The sequence below is a fragment of the Panthera pardus genome, unplaced genomic scaffold, assembly GCF_024362965.1.
Source record: "Panthera pardus isolate Hobbes unplaced genomic scaffold, ASM2436296v1 HiC_scaffold_22, whole genome shotgun sequence".
In the NCBI taxonomy this organism is placed as follows: Eukaryota; Metazoa; Chordata; class Mammalia; order Carnivora; family Felidae; genus Panthera; species Panthera pardus.
This window is the reverse complement of record NW_026526788.1, coordinates 12229551-12249114: the sequence shown is the minus strand read 5'-3', so window position 1 is coordinate 12249114 and position 19564 is coordinate 12229551. Positions and strand designations below refer to the sequence as shown.

Here is a 19564-nt window from a genome sequence, read left to right as displayed (position 1 = left end):
AGACCATGCTGCTGTTTGAAGGGAACATGCGTCCAGTCTGGGGAGGAGAGGGTGGGGGCCGGCGCTTCTGTTCATATGTACGTCGGTTTTTAATTGATATTGTTGAGTTCATCTGCCAGGGCTGATAAGTATGGCTTAGCCCCGGATCTGTAACTCTGCCAAGATTTTGAAAAGATTTTTACCCCTCCTGTCACCAGTGCCCCTGCATTGGCTGCCATATTCTTCCAAGAGTAGTTCAGCATCAGGCCCTCTACCTGTGCCCATAATACGCATTAGAATTAAGGGCGCCTGGGCGGCTCAGTCGGTTATGCGTCCGACTTCGGCTCAGGTCATGATCTCGAGGTTTGGGAGTTCGAGCCCCACATCGGGCTCTGTGCTGACAGCTCGGAGCCTGGACCCTGCTTTGAATTCTGTGTCTTCCTCTACCCCTCCCCCACTCACACTCTGTCTCTCTCAAAAATAAAAATAATAAAAACAGTTAAAAAAAATGGATCACCTTAAAAAAAAAATTGAATAACAAACCTTATCTTATGGACTGTCACGGGCGTGACAAATTAGTTTCACTGAAAATACTTAATATTCATTTCAGTAAATTTTAATTTCTTTTAATGTTTATTTATTTTTGAAAGACATAGAGACAGAGCACGTGCGGGGGGGAGGGGCAGAGAGTGAGGGAGACACAGAATCCAAAGCAGGTCCGGGCTCCGAGCTGTCAGCACAGAGCCCGACGCGGGACTAGAACCAGGAGATCATGACCTGAGTCGGACGTTTAACCGACTCAGCCACCCAGGCGCCCCTCATTCAGTAAATCTTAAACTCCTTCAATAGGCCAGACACATGGATTCCAGGACAAATGTGGGTGCAGACTGGACCGAACTCCTAATCTGGGGAAGCAGACAGAGCTGTCGGTTAATAACCATAATTAACATCAATTCTCTTACATCAGCTAGCGTTCTGACATTTGCCTGTACTTCCCAAACAAACAAACAAACAAACAAGCCAGTTTCTTGGGCCTTACCCCACAGCGGCCGAATCGCAGTCTCTTGGGGTTGGTCTCGGGAATCTGTATTTTTAACATACACCCCTCAGAGTTCTGCAGTTAAGTTTGGGAAGCGAGATACGGGTAGAAGCAGGATACTGTGGGATCCGAGGGAGAAGCTAAACCCGTCTCTGGGTGGGAAGACGAGCCAGAGGCTCATAGCAACGTTGAACCCATACCTGCAGGAGTGAGGGAGCGTCGGGAATGTAGAGAACAGGACGTTACAAGGAGGGAGAATGTGGGTGAAAGCACAAAGCAAAAAAAAAAGGATGGTTTGTTTTGGATGGGTGCCTTGGTGTAAAGGCCAAGAAAGGCGGCAGGTAATGCTGAAAAAGGTGGTCATGACCCCCGTGTGAGGTCTGTGGACTTCAAAGAAGCCAAGAGACTTTATTTTAATGTTTATTTCTGAGAGAGAGAGAGAAAGTGTGAGCAGGGGAGGGGCGGAGAGAGAGGGAGAGAGAACATCCCGAGCAGGCTCCACACTGTCAGCACACAGCCTGATGAGGGGCTTGAACTCTCCAAGCGCGGGAGCATGACCCGAGCCGAAATCAAGATCAGACGCTTAACTAACAGAGCCACCTGGACACCCCAAAGCCAAACGATTTTAAGCGAGAGAATTTTACTCTTGGTAAAGGAGGGGACCGACCCGATGTGGGGGGAGAGGCAGGGAGTTGCGTCTGAAGGCCGTCCGGGACGTTCTCATGAGCAGTTAGCTAACTGACAACAGCGGGGTGGCTTGGAGGGTATTTCTTCGCTAAGATGGACAGCACTTACGGATAAATTGTGGTTTTTTTGTTTTAAGAGGGAAGGGACAGTAGGGTGGCCGGGCTTAGCTAACGGGGAGAAGTAAGGTCATTGCATGTGGCAAAGGAGCGGGGTGGCGGGGGGGGGGGGGGGGGGGGGGGTTGATGACAGGAGATGGATCCTGCCTTGATCCTGCTGCGTTTCAGAGGCCCTGGGGGACTGCATGTCCTGGGCATTTGGGCGTCTGAAGATGGAGATTTGGAGCCCACAGCGGAACGACAGTAGACAATGCCCTACCTTGCAGAGAGCCACTCAGGGTGCACGGGGGAAGGCAGAAGGCTGGCTAGGGGGGATGAGGACGGTTTTGGCACTGGAAGCCGCTGTTAGAAACACTTTACGTGCAGCTATTTGTTTGTTTATTTATTTATTTATTTATTTATTTATTTAAAAAATGTTTGATGTTTATTTCCGAAAGAGAGAGAGAGCACAAGTGGGGGCGGGACAGAGAGAGAGGGAGCCACAGAATCCGAAGCAGGCTTCAGGCTCCGAGCTGTCAGCACAGAGCCCCATGCGGGGCTCGAACTTACGGACCGTGAGATCATGAGCTGAGCCAAAGTCGGACACTCGACCGACTGGGCCACCCAGGCGCCCCCATGCAGCAGTTTCTTGAATCTGTCTGAATCTCCCGGTGGGCATCAAAGTCATATGGCAATGGGTTAGAGTCCTAGAATCATAATAATAATAATGCCAGTGAGCTACAAGAAAGGAGTTCATCTGGCTCTTTCACAACCGCTCTTGGCTTTGCTCCTCCTCACTGAAGTAGGTGCCTCGCTGGGTGCACTCGTGATGGTTGATGGAGACACTGTGCCTTCCGATCTCAGTTTCGGTCCCCGAGTTCTCGTCATCGAATCATCAAAAAATTACCACAGTACTATACGTTTCAAAGGAAGACTTGAGCTGGGCAGGATGATTGTGTTTATCTCAGAGCATGATGAGTTTAGTGACCTTTCTTATCCTTAGGTATCGGCCTCACCCTGCACATAGGACAGTCAGTGTGGCAGGGGAAGTTTTAATTTACCTGTGTTCGAGCACAGAGTGAGCGAGGTTTGCATGTGCGGGCATCTTGATACGAACTCTTCAGAATGGTGATTTCAGGCTATTTCAGGCTGAGGAACTCTTTTAGTTGACGATGATACACATTTTAGTTTGGCAATCTTTGCGTTATTTGTTTTGCAGTTGTGGTGGAAAAACAGTGGCAGAATCCGTGAGAGGTAGTGCTTAGGAAGTATGTGGCCCGTTTAACTTATTCAAGAAATGCCTTCAATTGATGTCCAGTTTAATATTTTACCGGATTCAGGCGATGGTGTGGATTTCAGCACTAACTGGAATGCATTGGGTCCCATCAGCTGCAATGAGTCTCCGGAGATATGGGAGACTCACTAGAAACCCCAAGTGCAAACTGTTTCACACTTGGGGCAGATTTGATGCGGATTTCAAAGAATGGACGAGAGATTGCTTAAGGATATCCGCTTCGGTCCATCAGCCAATGGAATATTTGTCAAACTTCTATTATTCATCCAATAAATATTTACTGAGCACTTAGTGAAGCCTAGGTACTGCACATTTGCTACCTCCTTTTTATCCTTGCAGCAGTTAGCAAGAATTGTAACCCCACAATTTTGCAAGAGTTAGAGAAGTCAGGCTTAGCTTGTTCAAGGTGCGAGGGGAGCCAGAATTTGACCCGAGTCTGAACTGGCCAGCCTTAAAATCCATATCATTTCCTCCTAGCTGGTCCTTGTCAGGAATATAAGATACATAAGCCATAGCTTCCCACACTCAGGGTTGACAGTGAAGTCTAAAACAGAAGACTTAAGTCTCTAAGCGTGTAAAGCATTAGGTCTGTGTGCAGAACATCCAAGGGCGCCTGGGTGGCTCAGTCAGTTAAGTGTCCGACTTCGGCTCAGGTCATGATCTTGCAGTTCGTGAGTTCGAGCCCCATGTCGGGATCTGTGCTGACAACTCAGAACCTGGAGCCTGAGTCATCAGATTCTGTGTCTCCCTCTTTCTCTGCCCCTCCCTCCCCTGCTCATGCTCTGTCTCTCCCTGTCTCTCAAAAATAAATAAATGTAAAAAAAAAAAAATTTTAAAAGATTTTACTCTACAAAGTACAGAAAAAAGAACAAGATACGTATTTTAACAGTGAGTGAGGTCATTGTCCAGAGTATAGTAAATTACGAGGGAGAGAGAGGACTATGCAAATGTCATTTGTAACTTATGTAGAAATGCATATTCTTACTAGTAACTAATCTAGGAGGAAAAAAATAAAATTGCAAACACAGCACATGAGTTGGGTTATGTAGAAACAAGTATATGGCAGTCTGGTGGTTTTGTCTTTCTGGAATGAATTGGCAGTCCATAGTGAGACCTAGGAAATAGTTCATGGCCTTTAATACTCAACCATTTCATTCTGAGTTAGATGTCCCAAGGAAATAACCTGAAAGGGAAGAAATATAAATACACATTGATAATTATAAAACATTTGAAGGTCTTCATATTGAGAATGCCCACAAAGCGAGATGTTTATTTATTTATTTTGTTACTTATTTTATTTTGAGAGAGAGGAGAGAGCGAGAGCGAGCAGGGGAGGGGCAGAGGAAGAGGGAGAGAATCCTAAGCAGGCTCCGTGCTGACCAGCTGAGTCCCACGACCCCGGGATCATGACCGGAGCTGAAATCAAGATCGGATGCTCAACCGGCCGAGCCACGCAGGCGCCCAGGGAAAGAGTTTTCGAGTATTTACACTTTTGTGTGCTGTCAAAAGCCCGAATGTGCGTCATCTCCTGTAGTCTCCAGTGATGAAGCTGTGACACAGAAGTCACCCGGCGGGAACAGGGAACGTGGGGTTCTGTGTAGGCAGAAGGGGGACCTGGCCTTGGTGGGGAAGGGCGGGCGCGCCTGGAACACTTTCCACCACAGGGACGCCCAGCGGCAGGCAGGACCGGCGCAGAGTTGTCCTTAGGACGGGAGGTGGCTGTGTTCGCGCCATGTGGGAGGCGGGAGGGTGCAGGAGAAATTCAAATCCACTTGACCATCTTCTAGTGAAAGCGTTTCGCAAAAGTCCAAACGGCCTGGGAGCGCAGGGAAACCCCTGTCTGACCCACCGGCTCCCGCGTCCTGGTTCCTCTGGCTCTGAACCTTTCACGACACCCGGCTTGGATTCGGATGCCCTGCCCGGCCCTTTCCCCTTTCTCCTAGTCACGCAAAGTCAAGGCTGAGGCTGGGTCCTCCCCTCTCTGCGCCACCCGGCGCCAGAGTCAGAGCGACTGACCTGGGGCTGCGACCCTGGGCTGTGGGACAAGGTCCTTGCACTAGCAGGGGTGAGGCTGCCCTGGGGCAAAGGCCATCCTGTGCGGGAAACTGAGGACTGAGCGGGGAGCCGACACCCTGGTCACTGATGAGTGGACTGAGGTGTGTGTTTACTGGCTGGACCTTGGGTCAAAGGTAATAATAATCACAACAGCAACAACAACAACATAGTGTCGTGCACCGGGGTGTGGAGTGTTTACTGGCTGGACCTTGGGTCAAAGATAATAATAATCACAACAGCAACAACAACAACATAGGGTCACGCACCGAGGTGTGGAGTGTTTGCTGGCTGGACCTTGGGTCAAAGGTAATAATAATCACAACAGCAACAACAACAACATAGTGTCGTGCACCGGGCTGTGGAGTGTTTACTGGCTGGACCTTGGGTCAAAGGTAATAATAATCACAACAGCAACAACAACAACATAGTGTCGTGCACCGGGCTGTGGAGTGTTTACTGGCTGGACCTTGGGTCAAAGATAATAATAATCACAACAGCAACAACAACAACATAGGGTCACGCACCGAGGTGTGGAGTGTTTGCTGGCTGGACCTTGGGTCAAAGATAGTAATAATCACAACAGCAACAACAACAACATAGGGTCATGCACCGAGGTGTGGAGTGTTTACTGGCTGGACCTTGGGTCAAAGATAATAATAATCACAACAGCAACAACAACAACATAGGGTCACGCACCGAGGTGTGGAGTGTTTGCTGGCTGGACCTTGGGTCAAAGATAGTAATAATCACAACAGCAACAACAACAACATAAGGTCATGCACCGAGGTGTGGAGTGTTTGCTGGCTGGACCTTGGGCCAAAGGTAATAATAATCACAACAGCAACAACAACAACATAGGGTCACGCACCGAGGTGTGGAGTGTTTGCTGGCTGGACCTTGGGTCAAAGATAGTAATAATCACAACAGCAACAACAACAACATAGGGTCACGCACCGAGGTGTGGAGTGTTTGCTGGCTGGACCTTGGGTCAAAGATAATAATAATCACAACAGCAACAACAACAACATAGTGTCGTGCACCGGGGTGTGGAGTGTTTACTGGCTGGACCTTGGGTCAAAGATAATAATAATCACAACAGCAACAACAACAACATAGGGTCACGCACCGAGGTGTGGAGTGTTTGCTGGCTGGACCTTGGGTCAAAGATAATAATAATCACAACAGCAACAACAACAACATAGTGTCGTGCACCGGGCTGTGGAGTGTTTACTGGCTGGACCTTGGGTCAAAGATAATAATAATCACAACAGCAACAACAACAACATAGGGTCACGCACCAAGGTGTGGAGTGTTTTCTGGCTGGACCTTGGGTCAAAGATAATAATAATCACAACAGCAACAACAACAACATAGGGTGTATGTGTTTAACTCTTTGCCCCATTCGAAGTCCTGTCCTGCCTCACCTCCCCAGACCAGCCTTAGCGTGGACCCCAGTCCCCAGGTCGCTTCTGAGTCTGGCTGATTTAGACAAACAACCATGATTTCTCCAGACTAGATTAAATGCCACCCGGGCCACATAAGATTCACTGTCTTCCTGTGTGTCCTGTATTTTCTTTGATACTTTATATAGAGAATCATTTTATGTAATCCTTTCAGCAACCCTGTGAGGAAACTTCTCGGCCCCATTTTACAGAGCACCGGTGGAGGTTCCGTGATGTTATTAATGTACCCAGAGTCCCAGAGCAAGGAAGGCTACGAAGCAGGTTTCAAACCCACGTTTGCTGGACTCCAAACCCCATACTCACCCTACCCCTGTTAATGCTTCAGGGAGCCTTTCTGGGCCGGTGACTGGAAAAAGGGAGGGCTTTTTGCCACATTTTTCTTAGGGACCCAGAACAGAAATATGCCACCGACGTTATGGTTTCTGCTAAGATGCAGTGCTCAATGAGGTGCTGAGGCTCTCTGTTGATACACGCAGGGAAGCAAACTTTTTTTTTTTTTCTTTACCGTGTGTTTTGTCTTCCATAGAGAGCATTCTTTTTCTGACAGCCCCTTTCTTTCCAAAGTTTAGAACAGCAGCATATGCTCGCTAGAAGAGAGTAAAGGTTTCAGCAAAGCAAAGTTTTTGGCTGCCCCGCCCCTTTGCAGTTCAAATATCATTCGAAACATCTGTTTCTATTCTGTTTGCCTTTTGGAGAAAATCAAGGGAAGATATAAATAAGAAGCAAAAATGCTTTCCTGAAGCAAAAAGCCCAGTACCTGGCCATCTGAAAAGATTTTGTTTGTTGAGACATTGCTGGAATGATAGAACACTTGTACAAACATCAATGATTAAGATTCAGCTAATAAAAAACCCCGAAAAGTCAGAGGTGAACTATTAAACACTACAGTGGGAGCTTTTTCCCCCCAGTGGATTCTGAACTGTTTTTGAAAACCAAGCACTTGGTGGGAACACAATTTACAAGATGGTAACAAAGTTTCCACAGATGAAGAAAGTGTAGAGTTTATTCTGGATCTCCACCTGTGGCGAGAAGAAAAAAAAAAAACAAACAAAAAACAGCCCAAAGAGAGCAAAAGAACATTTTTGTGGACAAATTCAGCTCTGGTGGGTGTTCGTGCGTACAGGTGGGTGGCCATCCCTTAAGTCAAGGGTGTTGTGATTAGGATCAGAGCCCTTTTTTAATAAAGGCAACAGTGTGGAACAATAGAATTCCGTCATCTGAGTCTTGACATCTGAGTCTTGTTACATATTTTCTTCTTTGCTTCCTTTTTTTTTTTTTTTATGGCTCTTTTTGTGTGTGTGGTAAAATTTACACGTAATGAAATGTCCATCTTAAGTAAATATTCCGGGAGGGCCAGCCGATGCACCTGTGTACTTCAAACCCTTGCCAAGACTTCCGACACTGCTCTCCCCTGGGGAAAGCTGCCGTTCTGACTTGGGGTGTGTGTGTGTGTGTGTGTGTCCTGTTTTCCCGTTGATGGATACTCGGCTCTTTGCGGTTTTTGTCCAAATGAAGTTGTACGTGTCTTTTTGTGGATACGTTTTCTCTCGAGTCCGTGCCTGTGAAACGTTTTCTCTGGAGTCATTGCGTACGAACGCAATTGCTGAGTGGTACTGGAGGTTAATGTTTAGTTTTACAAGGCACCTGCCGGACGTGTTTCCGGGATGGCCGTCCCACCTGACACCCTCCACTATTAACATGAGAGCGATGTCCTTGGTGCCATTCGATGTTAGCAATGGCGTCTCATTTGGGTCGCAGTTGGGATTCTCTCGTGACCCGTGACATCGAGCACTTCAGTACTCTCTGGCCGTTTGTGTGTCTTTGTGAACTGAGTGTTCAGATCTTCAAAGAGGATACCCATGTATGTATGAGACCCTCCAGCTCTCCGGGGTGTGGGGCCCCACTTCATCTCTTCCGTCTATATTTCTCCCCAAAACGATGCCATCCTGCTTTGTTTAGTATCCTATTCCCGGTGCCTAGGATGGCCCCTGGCACAGAATAGGAGCTCATTTAAATAAATATTTGCTGAAAGAATCAATGAATGAACAGATGAACTGACTTTTGGATCTGATATCCAGACACGGTTTCCTTGACTGAATGGCAGTGATTAACCAGGAAACAGAGAGAAAAGGAAATTTTAATGTTCTCCTTGAGCTATAAAGTACTCTTGGCACGAAGGTCTCAGGATACCTTCAGGGGATTTGCTCGCCCGAGGGGAACAGATGCTAGAATATCTCACGAATGAATCTCATTTGACCTCATTTATGAACCGTCTCGTGCTTCTTGGGTTCTGACTGGGTTTGCTTGAAAGATGATCAGAGCCTCTAGCCCCAGAGGGTTTATGTGACTTAAACCAGATTCCACTGTGCCTTCGGGACCTAGCTGTTGGTTCCCTCTGACACTGAAAATGCCTGTCTCCTACCGGACTGCCCCTTTGCTGGGTTCCATGCCTCCCTGGCGGGGCCCCGCCCACTGATGTATGCTGCGTTTCTGAGCCCCCAAGGGCCAGCAGGGGGCTGGCTCTTTCCCCTTGGTCTCCAAGCCATTTCCCTGGTCCTAACCCAGCTGGCTCCAGCCTCTCCTGATGGGGGTAGACACCCGGTAATCATCAGCAGCATCCATTGTCGCGGAGAACTTGACCATGTATAGAGTATGTTCACACCCATGATCTCATACAAGGTCCCAAACAGTCCTAGCTGTATTCCTCTTTGTTGTTTTTTTTTTTTTTTCCCCAAATGAGGTGCCATAAAGAAGTAATTTAATTTGCTCCAGAGTATAAAATTGCCCACATGTGGCCCCGAGTTTTCTCTGGGACTTGCTCGAAGAATATCAGTAACCACCATATGGGTTCCCCCCTACCCACTGCCCTAGGATCACTTGTTTAGGAAATGTCCACCCCAGACTGTACTTACTGGCTCATGTTACCATTTTTATTCATCAGAGTGTAAGATCAGGATCAGATAATCCGTGCCCGTACTGGCTGATTTTATTACGGCCCAAATAAAGACACTCGAGATTTGAATTTGCCTCCAAGACTCATAACTGGCACATTTCTGCTTCTGCGGGGCTTTTTGAAAGATTAGAAAGTTCACACGCTGACCCTTGGGAAAGTAGAAGCAGAGGGTAGTGCTTGTGAAAAGCAGCCTCGGGCGCTGGGACTATAGTCTGAGTCTGCAGGGAGCGAGCTGGGTGTTGCTGTCTCAGCGCTTTACTCTGTGATCGTGATGGGGCTTCTTCCTGGCTCCGTAGAGAGAGGGGCTCAGTGAGCCCCTTCCTAGCACTTCCCCGGGGGCTGGGTTATCTGGGTTGTTTTCCACTGACATCCATAGCATTTGGTGAGAATAGGCACTTACAGAGACAAAGGCTTTCCCCTAACCATTATCTAAAGGTGCACATGAAAAAAATTAGAGAGAGAGAGATAAAGAGAGCATGTGAGAGGGGGGAGGGGGCAGACAGAGGGAAAGAGAGAGAGAGAGAGAGAGAGAGAGAGAGAGAATCCCAAGCAGGCTCCACCGTGTCAGCACTGAGCCCAGTGAGGGGCTGGAACTCACGAACTGTGAGATCACGATCTGAGCCGAAATCAAAGTTGGGCGCTTAACTGACTGAGCCACCCAGGCTCCCCTAAAGGTGCACACTTTTATTTTTATTTTTTATTTATTTATTTATTTAAAAAATTTTTTTTTAACGTTTATTTATTTTTGAGACAGAGAGAGACAGAGCATGAATGGGGGAGGGTCAGAGAGAGGGAGGTACAGAATCTGAAACAGGCTCCAGGCTCCGAGCTGTCAGCACAGAGCCCGACGCGGGGCTCGAACTCACGGACCGCGAGATCATGACCTGAGCCGAAGTCGGCCGCTCAACCGACCGAGCCACCCAGGCGCCCCAAGGTGCACACTTTTAAATGTCACGGAACCAGAACTTTTACAGTGTGTCAGTAATTGTTTTATTCAAGTGACGCTTTCAACGGGTCATGGGGTGTATTCTAAAGGCAGCGTCTTTCTCTAAATTAGTAGAATTAATACGTGTCTAGGTTTCGGTTAGGGATGACCCTTAACGTCCTCGGTTATTTAATTTTGTAGTTTTTGTATACGTAGTGTATTATTTTCCTCACACGCTACTGGGCTTGGTCTTACTTTGCAGGAGAGCCAGCAGAAGTCCACCAACGTCGTCTATCAGGCCCACCACGTGAGCCGGAACAAGAGAGGCCAGGTGGTCGGGACACGGGGCGGATTCCGAGGGTGCACCGTGTGGCTGACGGGTATGTGGCGTTGATAGATACGGATGCATTTTGTCAATTGAACACTGGTGCATGACACGCAATTTTAAGGAACTTCGTGTCATATATTACACGTATCACGTGTCTGTTGTAACACGGGAATGCGGCCGGCAACAGTGTGAAAAGCCTGGGCCTTAGCCCCCCCTCTGCCATCAGGGGGAAGAAGGCCTCCATTAAGGCACTGAGCTTCTTCTTGGTTCACGTCCTCTCTGGCAGGAAAGAAAGGGACAGGTTGATGATGATGGCGTTGCTTTCAGCTAGCTCTAAAGCATCCTTGTGCCCAAACACATTTACTGGCAGATTCCTTATTTGACAACAAGCATTTGGCTGTCTGTGAAGTTTTGGATGTTTAGAGATGTTCTTCATCGTTTTCTGATGTGTTAACATGGTGGGGAATGTTTCGCTTCAAAAAAAAGAGTAAGGTTCTGCATAAGAAGGAAAACCAGTGAACCTTCATTAGGCTGACGATTGCCCCTTGCAAATAGAAATAACTCAGCCCCGCGGAGGTGACCAAACGAATCTCCCTTTTCCTGTGTTTTTTGAAAAACGTTTTTTTAACTTTTATTTATTATTGAGAGACAGAGAGACACAGAGCATGAATTGGGGAGAGGCAGAGACACAGAATCCGAAGGAGCCTCCAGGCTCTGAGCTGTCAGCACAGAGCCCGACGCGGGGCTCGAACTCACGGACCGCGAGATCGTGACCTGAGCCGAAGTCGGCCGCTTAACCGACTGAGCCACCCAGGCAGCCCCCTTTTTCTGTGTTTTTATAGTCTCAGAATGTCAAAGCTGCAGGTTAGTGACAGAACAGGAATTAGTCCTGGGCTGTCACCTTATACTCTGAGTACAAGGCGCAGGATGTGGATCCCTGGGAGAAGGCCAACGTAGCCCAGACTCAAAAGGAAGTACCACGCACCCGGTATTTCAAATAGACGCAAAGATGTTTGCCCAGGTTCTGAGATCAACAGATGAGTTCCTCTCTGCTCACAGATGCGGATTCATTCCAACCCGAAGGGAACTCTCAAGAATATGGCGGGCAGGACCCGCCTTACCCCTTCCCTTGCTGTTGAGTCTTTCCTGTTCCTGTCTCTATCAGCCTCATTCTTTCCCAAGTTTTTCCCCGGTGCACTTGCCTTTGGCTTCCTGGTTTCATCCCTCCGTGGCACAGCACGTTTTGCCAGCTGGCAGGGTGAGGATAGACAGCGGAGCAGGAGCTCGCTATAATCCGAACGGCGCTGTTCACCTGTCACGATTCCTGGAATCGCCCCCCAACTGCATCTCAGGGACACGCTGGGCAGCAGTAGACAAAACACGGCTCTGTGTTCCAGACGCTTCCCTCTTCTTACGTGTTTGCCTTCACCTGTTCAGTTTTTGTCCCGGGACATACACGCAGGGTCCGCGTTATCGAACGTGGAATGGCCTTAAAACCAAAAAGAGAACAGGTAGAAGAGGGAAGAAAAACCCAAAACCCTAAAGCATGCACTTCCCCTGTCTTTTTCTTACTCTTAAAAAAAGACATCTTTCCCCGATTTATTCCATGTTCTTAGGCTGCCAAGATAGGCTACTGACCGGGCAGACCAAGAGAAACCAAGTATTTCGAATCCAGAGACTTGGTTTGGAGCCCCAGCTGCACTTACATTAACTGTGTGACTTGGGACAAGGCAGCCAACCCGGCCAAACCTTGGTTTCTTATTTGTGAAATGAGAATCAGCACAGGACCGGCCTCCCGGGGACGGGGGTAGGAATAAAAGAAATAAAGCACGTAGGCACTGGGCCCGGTGCCTGGCCCGTAGTAAAGCTCTTGGGAAGTGTGATTCACGTTACCTCAGTGCATTAAAATAAATACGCCAACAACCCGGTTTAATACAGTCACTGTGATTTAGCTCTTAGCTTTGAGACCTGAAGCAAAATCGAAGGGAATTTCTATTATTTCTCTCCTTTTCCGACGTGAGAGAACATGCCAGAGATTTGGGAGTCCTGCTTCTCCTACCCCACACCAGACACACTTCTAAGAGGAATTTATCACCTGTGTCCCTATTCGAATGAAACTGAGTCACACACTAATATAATAGTGCCTTCAACAGTGATTTACGAAGATGCTGGTGCCTTCCTCATGGAGCCATTTCTACTCCTGATTCTCCGTGAAGGCCAAGGGCCTGATTGGAAAACATAACTAAACCTCAGAAACTGATTGTTTACTTTTGTATATCACCTTTCTTTCCCAGTCTTTTTTTTTTTTAAGCTTATTTTTTTTAGTAATCTCTATACCCAACGTGGGGTTTGAACTCACGACCCTGAGATCAAGAGTCACATGTCCCTCTGCCTGAGCCAGCCAGGCGCCCCTCTTTCCAAGTCTTTATTCCTCTCTGTCTTTGACCCCTGCTTTTCTCTTACTTTTTTTTGTCCTTTCTCTCCTTCCCCCTGCCATCTTCTTTGTGTTAAGTCCTTGTCCTTCTTTTCTCCCCCGGTAACTTTTCCTCTCCCACACCCGGCTGGCTGCCCGACCGTGGCTTGGTGCTATGCTGCATTTTCGGATTTAGAGATCTTTAGGACAACTGGAGTTTTGGAGTGCTACATTTCCAGGGCAGTTGAGGTTGTGAGCTCTTAAGTAATTTTGGGCAGTCAGCTTTGTCTTTCTCCTCACGACTTCCCTCATAGAGAAACTATAAAGTGTGGCGTCTCCGTCATTGTGCCTCGAAACCGGGGGAAGAGGCACGTGGCAACTCAGTTCTCGCGTGAAGACTCCAGGCACCTGACCGTGCATCGGTCTCCTGGCTCAGGACTGTCTTCCTGTTTCGAGAGTCGTTTTGGAAAACATCTTGAAGCCAGAGGGGTCTGTCGTCCAAAATGGTTATCAGCCTCCGCGGGAGAGGTGGGCCTCCCGCTCTCCGTGACTGGCTGTCCCCTCCACCCCAGGTGATTCCTGTCGGGAGGGGCCACGAGATATTCTGATTCTTTTTTTTTTTTTTTTCTCAAGAGAAGCCAGGATCTGGATTTGCACACACAGTGTTCTGATCTTGCAAATACCCTTCAGGCAAAATAGGACACACCAAGAACCACGTGTAACCCCCCCGGGCCCCCCAACTTAGGAACCCCACTTGCTATGAAATGCTGTAATTCTAACACGGAACAGCCGGCTATTTCAACACGAAGTGCAAATACTTGACTCGTAGCAAACTGTGCTTTTTTCCTCGATTTTTGTGGTATTGATTTGAGATCAACTGGTTGAAATGAACAGGTCTCTCCGGTGCTGGAAAAACGACAATAAGTTTTGCTCTGGAAGAGTACCTTGTGTCCCACGGCATCCCGTGCTACTCCCTCGATGGGGACAATGTCCGTCACGGCCTGAACAAAAACCTCGGATTCTCTCCCGGGGACAGAGAGGAAAACATCCGCCGAATCGCTGAGGTGGCCAAGCTGTTCGCTGACGCTGGTCTGGTCTGTATTACCAGCTTCATTTCTCCGTTCACGAAGGTAAGATGATGTGGCCCTTCCCCCCCCGCCCCCCGCCCCGTCCCATCCCCCCAGCTCCCCCCCCCCCCCCCCCGCCCCCGATGCCAGTGCTTCTGAACCTCTGGAGAGAGGAGTCAGGTGGAGGGGAGGGCACCAGCGAATGTTGTCTTTTCAATTTCCCCCACTCTTTCTTCTCTTGCTCCCCCATTTCCTGTTTCATATTGGTTATGTAAAGAGAGTTCCTTCATTTCCAGATGCCGGGCCACCGGCTGACATAAACCCTTCCGCACTCAGCACCGTGAGGGACATCTGGCCGCAGTTGAAAGGAAGAAAAAGTTAAACAAAAAAAGTCAAAGCCTCTCTAATCTCATTTCTCCAAAAAGTCCGAATGCTTATGGTTTGCTGAAGAAAACGGGCAGTTCAGTGGGGGCCTGGGTGGCTCAGTCCGTTAAGCGCCCGACTTCGGTTCAGGTCACGATCTTGCGGTCTGTGGGTCGGAACCCCGCATCGGGCTCTGCGCTGACAGCTCGGAGCCTGCTTGGGATCCTCTGTCTCCCTCTCTCTCTCTGCCCCTCCTCCCCTCGTGCTACCTCTGTCTCTCTCAAAATAAATAAACAAACTTAAAAAAAAAAACCTCAAAAAAACCCCAACAACTATCAAGTGCCAGAGCCCACACCGTTTTGTGAGGGAGCTTTCCATGGCCAAAGCTCTGCTTACCCTGTCCAATGTGTTTTCTCCAGGACCGTGAGAACGCCCGCAAGATCCACGAATCGGCAGGACTGCCGTTCTTTGAAATATTTGTTGACGCGCCTCTAAACATCTGCGAAAGTAGAGATGTCAAAGGTCTCTACAAGCGGGCCCGAGCTGGTGAGATCAAAGGTAGGGGAGCCAGCGCTGTGGCCCGTGCGTAAGTTACTTCTGCCGCTGAGCCTTGGCAGTCTGTCCCCACAAACCCGTCTGAGGTTTCAAAACCCATTTTCCAAAATTGCATTAGCACACCCAACTTTTTGTCAAACCACAGTATGTTAAAAAATTGTTTTTTTAATGTTATTTTTGAGAGAGAGGGAGAGACAGAGCGTGAGCGGGGGAGGGGCAGAAAGCGAGGGGGACACAGAATCCGAAGCGGGCTCCAGGCCCCGAGCTGTTGGCACAGAGCCCGACGCGGGGCTCGAACCCATGACCCGTGAGATCATGGCCTGAGCCGAAGTCGGACACTTAACCGACTCAGCCACCCAGGCGCCCCCAAAGCACAATATATTCACGATGTCCCCGGGCTAATTAAAAGGTGGGCTTGTATTTTCCAAGAACTAGCACCTCGGTCGTGAGTAGTAAAGTTCACGGAACTGAAATGGGTTTGTGCACATGAGTGTGTGTCTAGAGGGGATGGCTTTAGACTTTTCTCTTCTGCTTGTCTTCCTTTTAGATTCTAATCAGCTCCAGAGGGCTTGGACCTCCCCAAATTTTGTTGATAATTTGGGGCTTTCTATGTGGAAAATACAGCTCTGTGTGTGTGTGTGTGTGTGTGTGTGTGTGTGCATGCATACATATTTTATCCCTGGCTAAAGGTCAAGGGTGGCCGATGACCTTTTCTGTTATAATCTAAATCCTCAGCTTAACGCATGATTCTGACCCATGTTATGCCTTGTTGTTTAAAAAGACTGTTCTGTTGGTGCTGATGTGATCTTCACCCTTGTGCCCGGCAGGGTTCACAGGTATTGATTCCGATTACGAGAAACCCGAAACTCCCGAGCTTGTGCTCAAAACCAACTTGTCTCCAGTGAGTGACTGTGTCCAGCAGGTGGTGGAGCTCCTGCAGGAGCAGGTGGGTGGCCCGGCCGTCTTTCCTTCTTTCTCTTTTTTTCTGAAGTTGAACCAAATCACAGAAGATCATTTATTTACCAAGGCATCCTTCTTACCGTTTTCATTTCAAATTGTTACCAATTCCGCTTCATTGCAGAACATCGTACCCCACACTATAATGAAAGGCATCCACGAACTCTTTGTGCCAGAGAACAAACTCGACCAAGTCCGAGCTGAGGCCGAAGCTCTCCCTTCGTTAGCAATTACCAAGGTAAGACAGTGCAGACTGACCGCAGCAGAACCAGGCGATGGCCGTCGTTATAGTCCATTAGTCCATTTGCAATCACTCTTAATAATGAGGATGGAATGGGGGCGCCTGGGGGGCTCAGTCGGTTAAGCGTCCGACTTCGGCCCGGGTCATGATCTCATGGTTCGTGAGTTCGAGCCCCGCGTCGGTCTCTGTGCTGACAGCTGGGAGCCTGGAGCCCGCTTCGGATTCTGTGTCTCCCTCTCTCGCTCTGCCCTTCCCTGGTTGATGCTCTGTCTCTGTCTATCTCTCTCTCAGAAAATAAATGTTTAAAAAAAATAGGGGCACCCAGGTGGCTCAGTTGGTTAAGCATCCAACTTTGACTCAGGTCCTGATCTCATGGTTTGTACTTTGACTCGGGTCATGATCTCATGGTTTGTGGGTTCAAGCCCCACATCGGGCTCGGTGCTGACAGCCGGGAGCCTGGAGCCCGCTTCGGATTCTGTGTCTCCCTCGCTTTCTCCCCCTTCCCCACTCATGCTCTGTTTCTCTCTCTTCTCTGTCTCTCTCAAAAATAAACATTAAAATTTTTTTTTAATAATAAGGAAGGTATGGGTGAGGGAGGTACAATGTCCATAAAGAAAAACACTTCATTTTTTTTTTTAAAACCTCTTCTTCAAGAGATTAAAAAAAAAAATTTCCCATGAAGAGCTGCCCCAGGGCCCTGGTCGATGCCACAGACAGGGAACGTAGCTTCTGGTATGCACAGGGCAGCGTGACATGAGTGTTGTTGTATCTTCAGTTATGCAAAAGTGCAGGCATCGGGCAGTATTGATTGGTTGGCCACTGCTGAGAAAATAGTTTTTTCAGAATGCCAGTGTTCTTTGGGGCAGTCGAGAAGGAATTTGGAGAAAACCAGTCACCCCGTGATCTAAAGTCACAGGAATCTTTTTCTACTCTGCAAATCCTACTTTTTCCTAACGAGGCAGAGTCCAGCCTCAGTGGAGGGTGTAGACTGCTTCGGTCACATTGAATTTACTGCCCGGCACAGGGAAATACCACCTCGGCAAACTGTACTACACGCGTCTGCCTTCCTATGGGTCAGTACCAGTCGGTCCATAGCAGGCGATCACATCTTCACTGGTACCTTTTTGTTATCCTTGAAAACCCCGGACGGTTTTGAAAGAGGCACAGTAAGTTGGGAACCTGTTTCCGCTCACTTGTTCTCTATGAAGTCGTGAAAAATTTATAAGCAGAACCCCCTGGCCCCACAAAATAAATTCTGAGGCCTCCAGCGCTCCAGAAAAATGTTATTATGTATTGCTGTACGTAATTATAATTGCGGTGTGGAATGATAGTTTCAATAACAACATGGGCCGCAGGGTACAGCAGAGCTTCAAATAACCTAATAATTAATTTTTTGGCCCTAGGGTCGGCAGGAAAGGGCATCCGAGCAATGACGCATGATTAGGGTTTTAAAGGATGAGTAAGGTTTCTCCATGAGCCCAAGGGGCCAGGGCTTGCAGGGCTCTCAGTATCACGCTAAGAATTTGGGACTTTTAGAGTCAATGATTTGGCAATTTCAGTCGACTAACTAGTACATGTGGTGAAAGCGTGTGGCCATCCCAGAATTTTCTGTAGGAAAAAAGGAAAAGAGATTGAACGGTGAATGTTCACACAGCTGCACACCCTCGGGAAATCTGCAGCCTGAGGCGGTCAAAGAGGTCGCCTCCATTTGAAATCTTTTCCCTACACTCCAGTAGGAAAGTTTTAAATTTTTTTTTTTTTCAACGTTTTTTATTTATTTTTGGGACAGAGAGAGACAGAGCATGAACGGGGGAGGGGCAGAGAGAGAGGGAGACACAGAATCGGAAACAGGCTCCAGGCTCCGAGCCATCAGCCCAGAGCCCGACGCGGGGCTCGAACTCACGGACCGCGAGATCGTGACCTGGCTGAAGTCGGACGCTTAACCGACTGCGCCACCCAGGCGCCCCCAGTAGGAAAGTTTTAGACTCGAACTTAATCTGACCCCTGGATCATGGGTCAGCATAAAAGTGGGAAGACTGAAAACAGAAAAACTTTTGCCTTTTTCTCCTGACAGCTGAGTAAGAAAGGGCTTGCCCCGGGGCCAGATGGCTGAGAAACGAGCTTCTGGAAATGTTCACCTGTTTCTTGTGTTTTGCAGCTGGATCTGCAGTGGGTCCAAGTTTTGAGCGAAGGCTGGGCCACTCCCCTCAAAGGGTTCATGCGAGAGAAGGAATACCTACAGGCTGTTCACTTTGACACCCTGCTGGATGGTACGGGCTCTCCCTGTTTGTTTCTCACTCTTCGTTGTTATAGGAAAAAAATCTTTCTCGGAAATCTTCACAGGATCAAGGAACGTTCATTCTTAGTGTTAATTCTCGGGTCGCACATCTTAACCGTGGAGAAACATTTAGATCATGTGTGGTGGGTCTAATTCTATCATGCGTAAATTCCATTTTTAGGACTTTTTTCATGATCCTTGAGGGATTAGTGATTATTTGAATCTAAGGGCCTGAAAAAGGAAGGTTTTACTTGCACGCAAAGCCGAGAGAAGGTGAAGTGTTTCACCGCACTTGTGCTGGTGTTTAGAATCGAGTCGGGAGCACCGTTGCCGGCCGCTGGGACCCCCCTGGGGCAGCCAGGGAGAAGCTAGCCCAGGGTCCTGATGTGCAGGGTGCCCCTCAGCCCCCGGACTGCCGGGTCACATGTTATCGCAGCAGCTGCATTCCTCGGTGGATGAAAGTGTCACTGTTCATGCCCTTCCACGAGATCAACGCGGTGGCTTCCTCCTAACCCTCACAGGGAGCATTAAGTCAGCCTTCTGGGCACAGGCTGAATGACTTTAGAGAACTGACTGGTCCAGGTCGGAAGCACGTGTTATTCAGAAAACTTCCGGCCCCTTCCGTGATCATTTCCTTCCCAGAACTGCCTGTACTTGTCAAATGGAACTTGTCTGTTTCAAGACTCTCCGCCCCCCCACCCCCCCACCAGGAATGGCTGCTAAGTGGGAGGGGCTGGGAAAGCCCCCCGGGATTTATAACACTAAGCAGGGCTCCCAGACCTTTTCGGAAGAAACATCAAATCAGATGTTCTTTCTTGACAAACGATGCTGACGTTCTGAGCGTGTGACTCTGCCTAGGGAATGGGGCAGAA

The 19564-nt window shown here is 48.5% G+C and overlaps 1 protein-coding gene across 3 annotated transcripts in view; it reads left to right on the top strand.

The window, feature by feature from the left end:
* PAPSS2 (3'-phosphoadenosine 5'-phosphosulfate synthase 2) overlaps window positions 1-19564 on the top strand; it is a 74780-nt gene that overhangs the window by 31512 nt on the left and 23704 nt on the right. For 2 of the 3 annotated variants that reach the window (XM_053910253.1, XM_053910254.1), the window contains exons 2-7: window positions 10753-10870; window positions 14126-14361; window positions 15081-15219; window positions 16044-16162; window positions 16298-16411; window positions 18573-18697. In XM_053910253.1, the coding sequence (XP_053766228.1) occupies window positions 10753-10870; window positions 14126-14361; window positions 15081-15219; window positions 16044-16162; window positions 16298-16411; window positions 18573-18697 (851 nt within the window). The remainder of the gene's footprint in view (window positions 1-10752; window positions 10871-14125; window positions 14362-15080; window positions 15220-16043; window positions 16163-16297; window positions 16412-18572; window positions 18698-19564) is intronic. The other variant, XM_053910255.1, reaches the window with a different exon arrangement.